General features: G+C 34.8%; 1 protein-coding gene across 1 annotated transcript; it reads left to right on the forward strand.

The window, feature by feature from the left end:
- The first annotated feature begins 386 nt into the window (after positions 1-386).
- Positions 387-12,837, forward strand: LOC149737451 (ubiquitin-protein ligase E3B-like). The gene is made up of 22 exons (XM_089875531.1): positions 387-604; positions 1,088-1,179; positions 1,378-1,841; positions 2,055-2,165; positions 2,594-2,683; positions 2,953-3,116; positions 3,708-3,813; positions 4,734-4,937; positions 5,757-5,866; positions 6,335-6,501; positions 6,924-7,106; positions 7,330-7,501; positions 7,908-8,029; positions 8,405-8,516; positions 8,971-9,119; positions 9,447-9,553; positions 9,991-10,122; positions 10,362-10,552; positions 10,866-11,051; positions 11,450-11,632; positions 12,020-12,199; positions 12,470-12,837. Exons 1-22 carry the CDS (start codon positions 465-467, stop codon positions 12,699-12,701), a joined length of 3,597 nt encoding a protein of 1,198 aa, XP_089731657.1. The 5' UTR covers positions 387-464; the 3' UTR covers positions 12,702-12,837.
- Positions 12,838-12,874: the final 37 nt, after the last annotated feature.

The raw sequence follows: 12,874 nt of genomic DNA on the forward strand, positions 1-12,874 counted from the left end.
TTCCCTAAATACGTAAACGTTTTCCAAAATCATAAACATTTTAAGATTATAATTTGCTAAGTAATTGCAAAAAATATTGTTTCAAGAAAGTATTTTAATTATCAGGCTGTAAAAAATCACCTAATATGCTTACGCCACAACAATAAGATTATTTTTTGGGAAAAAGGCCGTTCCGATGTTACGAGAAAAGTCAAGTCAGCTGTCTATTAATCCAGTGTTTGTGAATTGTGGGGGTTCGAGAAACGGAAATCCAGCTTGTGATTGTGAACCCTATATAGCCGTTAGTTTACAGACTGTATATGACAAGCTATTTAATCCCTAATATTTAATACGTTAAATAATACCATGTGGCGAATTTAATTATTAAACCGTAACATTTATAATCATTCATTAATCAACTTGATTTCATAGGTGTGTGTGTTTATGCAAGAAATACGGATAGCTTTCTTTGGTTTATGTGAGTTATGTTTTCACCAAGTCCAACAAAAAGTGGGCAGGATTTAGTCAAGAATGCGGTTCAAGCGCGAGAACAAAGAAAGTTATCTCGGAAACGAGAACATTCGGCAATAATTCTACAATCATCAGTTAGGGGGTTTCTCACAAGGTTTGTTGAGCATTTTATTGAAACAATTGTAAAGAATCCTCCCCTACAATATCTGCTAACTAATAATCCCTAACTACCAACCTCTAACACTTTCCACCAGCCGAGTCTGTAACATATTCTTCACTAGTGCCAAACAATTTACCATCAAAGATTGTGCATTGTATTATATACTTACTTTTTCTCATTATATACTCATTGTTTTACTGTCAATATTTTTTTCTGTTTTATTTTTCAAAATTATTATCAATAATCACTTAAATATTAGTCAAGAACAACTATATATGCGTAATTTGCATTGTCAATTAATTAGAAACATTGTTAAAATATTTTATATTTAATGTTTATAAGTCACTTTACATGGTATTATTTTGTTTTAGTGCCCAATCCAATAGTCAGTAATGGATTATCTAAATTGTAAGCCATTCACAAAAATAATACATTGTTAAAATGCTTGTAATGTTTTATAACTGAATGTTTATAAAGGTGTGAATTGGGCAAGCGGTGGAGAGATGAACTTGATCACATGATTGGATTCGATTCTGAATTAGAGGAAAAAAATGAGACATCACACAAAGGTATATTGTCTACTATGCTATGTTTTTAATAAAGCTTATATTTATTATTACTAACTAACTTGGTAGCCTGTTGCCTGTATAACTATTCTATTTGTGTAATTTATGACCATGCTTTTTTACAAACTAGTACAGCAAATATAATTCACCTTTTTCATTTATGACTCTGGAATGTTAGATACCGTCTTCTTATGTTTTTAGAGCTAAAAAAAGTTCAAGCCACAAGCCACAAATTAAAAGGCAGTTTATCTGTTGACAAGCTTCCACATGGAGCAAGCAACATGTCGCAACAGGACTGGCAGTTTGCTTCATTTGGAAGCAACAGACTTATTGGTGATTATGGGAAGTTATCTGTACAAGATGCAGCAAGCAACCATGCCAAAACTAAAACTGAAGAAACCTCTGAAGACTTAAGTTCACCACCATTGGTTAAAATTGATGCAACAAAATCAAACGAAAATTTTAAAGTAAAAAGCAGTGATGATGTTACTGTAGAAGAAAAGAGAAAACATTTAGTTAAAAATCTGCCGAAAGTTACGAACTCAGAAATGTTTTTGGTGCTGAAAAAATTCTTGTTTGTTTTCAACTTGAAAAAAGATGAGCAAAGATTTGTAACTTTGTGCAATTATCTTGTGCATAATATTGAAGCAAGTGGCAATATAAAGGTAATTCATCTAAACTGACTTTATTATTTATACCCAGTGGTTACTATTACTAATGGATTGTCCAATTTGTCAGCCATACAAAGTTACATATGAGGTAACTTGTAAGCGGGCACGAGATGTATGAAACAGGACATCCGTGTTATAACGACTGTCGATGCCCCGCTATGCGAGGATAAAGCAAGCTACATTCAACTAATATCTACCATTCTACAGATGTGTTACGTTGGGTTAAGTGTTCATAAACTTCTCGTTGTTCCGTGGATTCAACAAGTTAAGAAGTTGTTGTGGACTTGCTGTCTGTATTTAGACCAATGTCAACAGCAGGTAAATTGTAACTACATATATATATTCTAATATAGTATCAATATATATACTTAGAACAATGAAAGTATGTTTACATTTAAATCTGTTTGTTATAATAAGGTTAGAGTATTTCTCCCCAAATCACACACACATCTTTTTATTATTTTATCATTTTGTTTAAAAACTTTTTTTGACCCTACACTAAAAGTAATCATAACATTCTCAACATAACTTGTTATTTATTTACATAAATTATTTAAAAGATATATTTGCACAGAGAGGAGAAAAATAGTCAAAAAATAAACAATAAAATGCATACCCTCTAAAATCAAGTTTCCAGTTACACTTTTAAAAACATATTTATTAGTTTTACTGTTACGTTACATATTTTTGTATAATTATAAACTTGTTGCCACTTTTTTTCTTATTTTTAAAAGATTCTGTTTTAGATTCATCAAAACAACAGCAAGAATTCAGTTCTTATTTATCTCAAGTTGTTGGAAACCTTCAGTGATATTACTCGATGGAAATCACTTCTGGTGGGTAATAGTTTAGCTATATATTCTCGTTGGAATAGATGTCTCGTTTTTTTCTGAATTTTCAGTACAATTTGGCTTGACATTTTTAAAATACAGTTACACTTATAGTTGTCAAACATAGGAAACCTCATTAATTAATGTGGTGAATGCAATATACTTTGGCTCTGCTTGTTTGTATAGACACCTAACAGCAGGATAAAATCTGGGATAACATTGTTAAAATACAGTTACACTCATAGTTGATTTACTTTGTCACATATTGTATGTAGAAACACTCCTCCATGCATGGAGTGTTGAAGCAATTGTGCGGAAAGTTTCTCCTGGATTTAAATGAGCGAGGTTGTTTATGTGTGCTAAGCTCAGTGGTTAACGTAAGCTGTAAGATGGCTCTACATGAGGTTATGACATCTACTGCATTTAATGTTGCAATAAGGTAATGGTCCCACTGGATATATAACATATATAACACGTATATAAAATATATAATATCGATATATAACACATGACATTATAGGCACCTTTACCACAATAAATAACTCATAATATGCAAATATATACATTCAACATCGGTCTATAGGAGTAGTGAGGATACGGCTTTATAATTCTTTGATTATACCCTGTGTAATAACAAAAAGGGAACTGAAAAATGAATTGAAAAAGTGTCCTATCTTCCCCACTCTACTATATATATATTTAATATTTTGTAAAATGTCGCTTATTTTATAAAGAAATAGATATTAACAAGTATGCTACATTTCATTTCGTTTTATAAAAACTGGTTTTATAATTTATAACCACGATATACATTAGTTTATGTGTAATGTAGTATATTTGTTTACTAAATTTGTTTAAGTCAGTTTGATACCTTTGTGGGTAAATTTTTAAACATTTGTCAAGATTAATTTTTGTTATTATTAATTACTATATTTTCCTTTTTCCTCTTTTTTCTTTTTGGGGGAATTACCATTAATACATACATTGATACATAGTATAACTGTTTACTACCATAAGCATTACTTTAAAGGATAATGGAAAGTTGCTGCTTCTCTGAGAAAGAAGTTGTAACATTCGCTTTCAATTTCTTATCAATACCTGCATTAGTTTGGAATCTGAAGCTAAAACACCCAAAAGTAAGTTACAGAATAATGATATTTATGAGTGCTTGAAATATAATATCATGGTGGCTCAAAAGTCAAAACCAACATGAGTAAATGTAACTTATTTTTTCTCTCACGGCAGGGGAACAACAGTCGTGACACGGGTGTTCTGTTTTATACACCTTATACCTGCTTATGAGATACTACGTATCTAACCTATTTCTCCTCTCACGACAGGGGAAACGACAGTTGTTATAACATGGGTGTTCTGTTTCATACACCTCGTGCTCGCTTATGAGATACTACGTATCTAACCTATTTCTCCTCTCACGACAGGGGAAACGACAGTTGTTATAACATGGGTGTTCTGTTTCATACACCTCGTGCTCGCTTATGAGATACTACGTATCTAACCTATTTCTCCTCTCACGACAGGGGAAACGACAGTTGTTATAACATGGGTGTTCTGTTTCATACACCTCGTGCTCGCTTATGAGATACTATGTATGTAACTTATTTATCCTCTAGTGTTGGGGCAACGACAGTTGTTATAACACAAGTGTTCTGTTTTATATTATAACACAAGTGTTCGTGCCCGCTTATGAGATACTACCTACCTATGTAACTTTGAATAAACAAAAGCGCTAAACTAAAATGCACGGGAGGCAGAGATAGTTAACACACATTGCAATAAAACAAAATTCGTTTTATTGATTATTAATAAAAGCAGTATAGAAAATTTCAGGGTAGACCTGCCTATCCTGCCACCACAAGTTTGGCGCCTATTAAAAATATACCAAAAATAATCACCCACAAAGTTACATACATGGTACTTGAAAGCTGGCACGGCATAAGGTGTATGAAGACACATGGTATACCGACTGTCGTTTCCGGCCACGCAAGGATAAAGCAAGTTACATTTATTCACGCACTTTAACCTACTCCACCCACAGTGTCTGTCACAAGTACTTGATCATGGTTTGCTTGGACGATGCATCCTCCTCTTCCATGTGGAGGGTGCATGCGAAAAACATGGATTAATTCCATCGCGTTACTCACCTGACGGGGTGATTTCTGTTCTTTGCATTTTCTCCAACCTTGTCCAGTTGTTTGTGATTGAGCCAAACACACTTGTTCAACTAAGAACACAATGTGTGGTAAGTAGTCTGCTTTTTGTACATAGTCACCGACCCTGGGCATGCAGCATACCCAGTTTCTAACACTTAGGCAGTCAAGCGATCTCATTCACTAAAGTGGGAGAGTATTACGCTTGTTCGTACGTGTACGAAGTATTTATTGCAAACATATCAATAGACTATTTGTATGTTTGTCTTGTACCTGATACAAGTTGCAACATACTTGTAGCTGCAAATATAAAATACACATTGTAACCCACAAGTTTAATGGGCCAATCCTGGCCTAAATCCTATGACCCATGGCTTGGTGTTCTGTTTAATACACCTTTAATACACCCACTTTGAGTTGCATAAGCGTTAGCATTGAATTAATAGACGCTAAGATTTTAGTTGTGTTGGAAAAAAGGCACTAAACTACTGTATGACATAAACTTTGGAGTAATGGCCCAATCCTGGTATAAATTCCAGGTCTCATGGCGTCACGCTGCGTACCTAACCACATAAAATAGAAGTTTAGAAACCAAAGTTGACCTACAATCTTTAAGGCTGAATGTGTTTTGTTTTCATTGATTATGGTATTACACACATAGTGAACTATATGTTACCTTTTTTACTTAAACTTTTAAGTATATAGTATAAAGAAATTCTAAGATACAGCAAAGTGGCTTGTTTTTATTGATTGTAGCTTACACCTGTTGGTGTAAGTCAACAGAAAAATCAATATTTTGACTTACACAATATGATATCAATGCTGTTATGCTGATGTATTCTTTTGTTAAACATAAATTGACACTTGCAAATGCAAACTACATTTTCTCATAAAAAGTTTTTCTTTCTCAGTCACTGCTGAACCAGCTCATGAAATATTTATACGAAAACACAACCAAGCAGAAATCAAACTTAACAACCTGGCATCCAGTGCTTGGTTACTTTAGCAACCATGACGCACGGTTAGTTGCTATGGTGATGCTTGTTTTGTCCATGGACCATTTATTTTGTAGTTTATTGGATCTATTTTTTATTTAAGTTGTAATATGGGTATCCTATATAGCAGACTTTATCAGATTAATCTTAATTTCATTTATAATTTAGCATTTATCATAACTTGCTGTATGGCAGACAAAACGTCTAAATAAAATAATGTTTTAATACCAAATGGGCTGATTTTTTTTATTTATATGCCTGGTAGAAGTAACTGAATAATGAGAAGCCCCCCTTTGCCACCCCTAAGGTAACCTGTCACTCCAGGCACCCATACTATTACCAGGGTCATCACCTATGTCGGCATGATAGTTTATATCCCTTGCTATGAATATATCTTTTAATAGCAACTTAATACAATGTTTATTAAGGGCCTAACTACCTTGAAATCATTTGCCATCTTGTTATTAATCATCCATTCAACCACTTCCCCACAGGAACAGCCATTCTATGCAAGAAATGAAGAAACAACTTGAGTTAATGTGGGATCCCGTGTTAGTTCGAACTTTCTTCCATGATGTTCTTACATTACCATCACTGCATGCGGAAACATCTGTTCCAACACAAGCTGAACAAATCACTAAAGCAAGAAACAAAATCAAATGTAGATGATTATTTATTATAATGTTTGTATAGAGATTTAGCTGGTAAACAAAACTGTTCATATAGTTTACAACACACATACCATGTTGATGAATTCTTGCCAGATGGCAGGCGAAACGTTAGAAATACAATATGTTTTCATACCATAAGAGCTGTTAAAGATTATTAACATTATGGCTGGTAGGAGACGTAACAGATTACAATTTAGTTGTTTAATATCTATCTAGTTTTAAGTTATGTTAGAGCTTTGCAACAACTGGTTGAAACAAGTTATATGTCAAGAGTTTTACACGTGTGGTAACTTGTAAGCTGGCACGAGGTGTATGAAACAGAACACCCGTGTTATAACGACTGTGTTGCCATACGACGATGAATAAGATACATTCATTCCCAAATCCTAACCCTTACACCTCCATGTTACAGTGACAGATAAATTAAGTTCGTATCTCAAATCGATCGCGTCATCTCGCCCCAAACACACTTTGCTGCCCACTGGTGGTAGGAAACTTGAGTACGCTGAAGTGAAAAACACGTGTTGTACTTGCCTTCTTTATAAGAAGTCACTATTAGTGTTCACAAAGCAACTTCACCTAGAAATGTTAACCGGTAAATTTATGTCCTTTTGTTTTATATGGGTAAGGTCCAGTTAACCAAGTCATAAGGGAATTATGCCACAGGTGGCACCTTACCCCAACTTTGCATATGCACATTCTATTTTATATGGGTGAGGTTCCGCAAGGTGGAACTCTATGTGTTATAACGTCTGTCGTTGCCCCGCCATGCCCAAATAAATAAGTTTCATTTATTTATTCAATATCTTTCTCACCAGGACTTACTTTTATGGAGGAAGTTTTATGTCGATTATGGAGGTTCATATGTGAGCTTGGTCCTACAGGTGGATTGCAACTTTTCCTCTCAGCTTTGTCGTATCATCCTGATCAAGCTGAACCTTATTTCGCCGTCTTCACTTTATTTTGTGACATGACGTCACATATCTTGTCGTAAGTATTGTTATTGTTTTTTTTCGTTATAGGTTTTTTTTTTACAATTTCTTATCTGGCATGGCATAGTGTTTAGTGCACCTGCATGTAACCTAGATGTGAGGGGGTTTTATGATGCTACCATTGTGGGTCTATGCACCCCTAAATAAGACAATTCTTTCAAGCCATTAGTTCTTTATGACTTGTCTAGTTGGTTGGGTCTATATGAATAAATGAATGAAAGGTTTCACCATTGCATAGCCGAAAAATAAAAGTCTTAAAACATGGGTGTCTTGACCAAAGACACCGTGTTTACACAACAACGACAAGCCTTCAACCAATAACCTCTGGGTTATATGTAGCCGCGCTAACCACTATATCAGGTCACTGGACAAATGCTCTAACCCTACCTGTATTAATTCCACAGAATTCTGGATGATGTTGAGTTTTACGAACAACAAGTTCCTTTCCATCTCGAGGAACTCGTCACAATTTCATCTTTTTTGTGTCAGTTTGTTTTCAAAGTAATCTGGGGTAATCTATTGAAAGGTAAGGTTTGATTCAAATTTTTACTTTAGTGTGTTTTATATTGTACCACTGCCATGTTGCAAGGGTTAGTGTACTAGCATTGCAGTTGGAGGGCAAAGGCTATAGTCTTTATAAGACAAATGTTCTGTTTCATACTACACCTCATGTCTACTTACAAGTTACCACAAATGTAACTTTGTTGGTGTTTGTTTCAAACAACCCATTAGTGACCACTGAGTTAGAGCAATTGCTGTTAAGCGTCTTGCCTAGGGAGACACACGCCTGCGAATGGTGGCAACGACGAGCCTTGAACCTTAACCTCTAGGTTTTACGCATGCGCGCCTTTGAACTGTGCCACAGCATCAGACCTTAAATATGTATCTCACTTTCCCACAGATTCATCAAGCTCAGTTTACCCTGTATATGAATCAGCCCATACTTTACTTATGATGTTGTATGATAGAGATGCAAGGAGATCATTCACACCACCAGGCCACTGGTTGTACAAGTAAGCACGTCTCTATTTTTTTTTCTTTATGGGTGAGGTCCTTGTCAAGAACCTGGGATTTAGGTCGCATTTGCCCATTACCCCAACACCTGAATAAAAAAAGGATTAAAAACACATCTCTACAAATATTTGTCTTGTAATTTTACTACAAAAATTTTCTGCGTAAAAAAACAATTTTTGTCATTTAGTTAAAGATAATTCACAAATAAGCTCATAAAAGTATAAACTCGTCACTTTATATAGGCAGCAAACTTATAAAAATGCTGGGGGGGAGCAGGGATACGCACAAAAATGCAACCGAGGCGGGGATCACACATTCCTATGAAACAAATCTAACTTGATAGATTTAAATTTTATTATTTAATTCAGTGTAGAAATACCAGGGTAGGCTTGTCTACACTGCTACCCCAGGTTTGGCACCTATGTTACTTTATATATATATCTATCTTCACAGAGAAGTCAAATCCAGTGTGATTCGAGCAGAAGTAGAGAAATCCCAGATGAGAGGGAAACTTATCATGGACAAAATTCCTTTCATTCTTCCTCATAAAGACAGGGTTTTACTTTTTCGATCATTGGTGGCCGCCGACAAACTTAAACTAGGTAAACATGGTTTTTGTGGTGTAAATATACGCTGAGATGGGTGGCGCCTTTGGCATAAATACAGTTACACTCATAGTTGTCAAACATAGGAAACCTCATTAATTAATGTGGTGAATGCAATATACTTTGGCTCTGCTTGTTTGTATAGACACCCAACAGCAGGGTAAAATCTGTTTTAGGCGTAAAACTGAGGTTGCATTTTTATTCTGTTTAAAAGTCCGGGTGACATTTTATATCAGCATCAAGCTTCCCTAAGCCTGATGCTGATATAAATTTTGATAATATTATTGAACACTCATAACCCAATGTAATTTTTGATATTCAAAGGAATAACGGAAGACAATGGTTCCATGGTTCATATCAGAGTTCACAGAAGTCGACTTGTTGAAGATGGTTTTGAAAAACTTGGTGCAATGCAAGGGAATAAGTTAAAAGTGTGTTTAGTGTGGCTTTATAAACTGTATAGTACAAGGATTTCGTAAAGTATATTTGTTAGTATGACATCATAAAGTTTATGGAATAAATCTGGAGCTATAGCATATTGGTTAGCGCGCATGCCTCTAACCCAGAGGTTAGGGGTTCAAGGCTCGTCATTGCTTCTTTTTTCACTTTAGCCATTGCTTCTTAACTTCTGGCTCAACAATTGGTTTGATTCGGTTGCTTTTACAGTGGTTTACTAAGTGTTTTTACCGTAGTCTGGTCTGGTGCCATGGCTTTCTGTGGTTAGGCGCTTGCATTACAGATTTAATGCTCGACACTGATAGGTGTATCGTGTATGTGGTAAGACATATAGCGGAAATTGCTTCAACCCAGTGGTCACTACAGAAATACTGCATAAAACTAGTTATATATTCTTGTATTTTTCTACCAGGGCATCATTCGTGTGAAGTTCATCAATGACCTTGGATTAGACGAAGCCGGCATTGATCAGGACGGTGTCTTTAAAGAATTTCTTGAGGAAATTATTCAGAAAGTTTTTAATCCTGATATGAACTTGTTCAAGGTGAATGTTTGTCGCGTTTTACCTTTTTCTCTAAAAATTAAAAAAACATGAACATGTCTCAAATGGTTTTGTCAGCCATACATTAAAAATGATAATTAAAAAATCACCCACAAAGTTACATACTTGGTAACTTGAAAGTGGGCACGAGATGTATAAAACAAAACACCTGTGTTATAATGACTGTCATTTTCCACCATGCAAGGATAAATCAGTTATAAACATTTTTTTTATTCACACAGGTCACAGCAGGCGGAGACATGAAGTTATATCCATCACCCCTCTCATATTTACAAGATCATCATCTGCATTTGTTCACCTTTGTTGGCAAAATGTTGGGCAAAGCAATCTATGAGGGAATTGTTCTCGATATTCCGTTTGCAAACTTTTTCCTCAGGAGTATATTGAGCAAACAACAGACAGCGTTATACAGGTGTGTAATGATAAGCAAATAAAAACAACATATGGGTCACTAATGGGTTGTCTAAATTATCAGCCATACAAACCTATTTAGGTATACCGACTACATTTTTTTCTTCCAAATAAATGTAAATATGTTTTTAACTGTAAGCGTGTTTTAACAACCGATGTTTTGTCGCGATATCCTGTCTTTATAGAAGAGACAAATAAAACTTTAATATTAAATCTAACCCTAATTCTATTTGAATAAGAGACTGACGATTGTCTGTTACGATTTCGTAGCACCAGATTTTAACTATATTTATATAACTAATACATCCATACAGTCCAATAGATGAACTGCCGGCCCTTGACCCTGAATTTTACAAAAACCTGACATGGATCAAACGTTATGAAGGCGATATAAGTGAACTTGACCTGAGGTTCATGCACGAGGAAGATATAATGGGGAAAATACAATCTCATGAACTAATACCTGGTGGTGCTGGTATTCCTGTTACCAATGAAAACAGGTGAAACATTGTTTTGTGATTATATTTTGTAAGAACTATTTGGTTTCATGAATTAGATTTCAAGATTTGAGAAGAAATCTAAAGATTTATTTTTATTTTACAGAAACATTGTTTTGTGATTGCATATTAAAAGAATTTTTTTTAGAAAAATTCCTTCTACTTTCTCGCTCCATTTGGTAGTAGACAAATAACATTCAGAAATGAAAAAATGTATCCCCACGACTCCCATAGAGCGTTGTTAGTTGTTTAAAACATGTTTAGGGAACCTGGGATATTGTGTGCCAAAGGTGTCCCATCTTACCCCGAAGTAACTGATTTTTATTAAGTATATCATATGTTAAACGTGTCCTATCTTACCCCACAGTATTATAATATATTAAAACTCCTTATACTTGCAGAATAATGTACATCCACACTTTAGCCCATTATCGCCTCCACACCCAAATCTTGCATCAAACAAAAGCTTTCGTTGCTGGTTTCCGATCGGTTATTCCAACAAATTGGATTTCTATGTTTTCCTCACCTGAGTTACAACGACTGATATCGGGAGACAACGTTGATATGGATTTAACAGATTTAAAGTAATTGACTTTTTATTAAGCCAATTGCATAGGGTTTTTTTAATTTTTTATCAAAAAATTGTATGTGTAAATTTTGGTGCACTTTATTTTAACCTAATCTTATAATTTATAACTGTCGTTGTAATAAATATGTTTATATGTGGTAACTTGTAAGCAAGCATGGGGTGTATGAAACAGAACACCTGTGTTATAAAGACTGTTGTTGTCCCGCTATGCAAGGATAAATAAGTCCCATTTATTCATTCACTACTTACATTTCCCATGTCTAACACAAAGCAATTAGATTTGCCGATGTTATAATGACTGTGTTAAATAAGTTCGACTCATCAAAGTGTATTTCCTGATAATCCAAAGCGTTTGTGACAGTTGTTGTTGTAATTGTTACAGGAAACATGTGGTATATTACGGAGGATTCCATTCATCACATCGTGTTGTACGTTGGTTATGGGATATACTTGAACAAGATTATTCACCGTCTCAAAGATCGGCTTTCCTTAAGTTTGTCACTTCGTGTTCACGACCTCCACTTCTTGGCTTCGCAAACTTGCAGCCCCAGTTCTCTATCAGGTGTTGTATCATAAGATTTAGTTTTCGTTTTTGTGTCTTTTACCAAAAAAATTAGCTTGACTTAATTTCCAAAATGGAATTTATTAATACAAAAAAAGGGCATAAAAGGTGTATGAAACAGAACATCCATGTTATATTCAGTCGTTGCCCCGCTATGCGGATGAATAGGTTATATATAGACTGTAAGCTACAACTGTCATTTTTCGGCTAGTGAGGAAGAGCAAGTTATATATTCACATTCACTCACATCATGAAACCTTTCTTCCACAGATGCGTGGAGGTTCCTGATGATGAAGACACAGGTGATACTGTGGCAACTGTGCTTAGAGGATTCCTCCGTCTTCCCTCGCGATCTAGAAGATCTTCAAGCCATAACCACCGACTCCCAACAGCATCTACGTGCTTCAATCTGCTTAAATTACCAAACTACCCAAGCAAAGTTGTTTTGAAAGACAAATTAAAACAAGCGATTGCAAATAATACCGGCTTCGAACTATCTTAGCATAAAAAACTTGTATTTTTTTGTAAAAATGAATTCGTTTAATGAGAATGTTTTTCTTATCTTAATATATTAATAGTTTATTGATGTGTTTTAAGCGAAACCAACTATTTTGATCAAAATAAAAGTGAAGACAATACATTTATTGTGTTGTTGTGCAAATAGTAAATGCCAAT

The sequence above is a fragment of the Ciona robusta genome, chromosome 3 (genome assembly GCF_009617815.1).
Source record: "Ciona robusta chromosome 3, ASM961781v2".
Taxonomy (NCBI): Eukaryota; Metazoa; Chordata; class Ascidiacea; order Phlebobranchia; family Cionidae; genus Ciona; species Ciona robusta.

Excerpts from the sequence above, each read along its gene's own strand:
- LOC149737451 (XM_089875531.1), top strand. The coding sequence starts at position 465 with ATGTTTTCACCAAGTCCAACAAAAAGTGGGCAGGATTTAGTCAAGAAT. Across the intron at positions 5,867-6,334 it reads TTTAGCAACCATGACGCACG|GAACAGCCATTCTATGCAAG; the intron begins GTTAGTTGCTAT and ends ACTTCCCCACAG. Across the intron at positions 10,553-10,865 it reads CAACAGACAGCGTTATACAG|TCCAATAGATGAACTGCCGG; the intron begins GTGTGTAATGAT and ends ACATCCATACAG.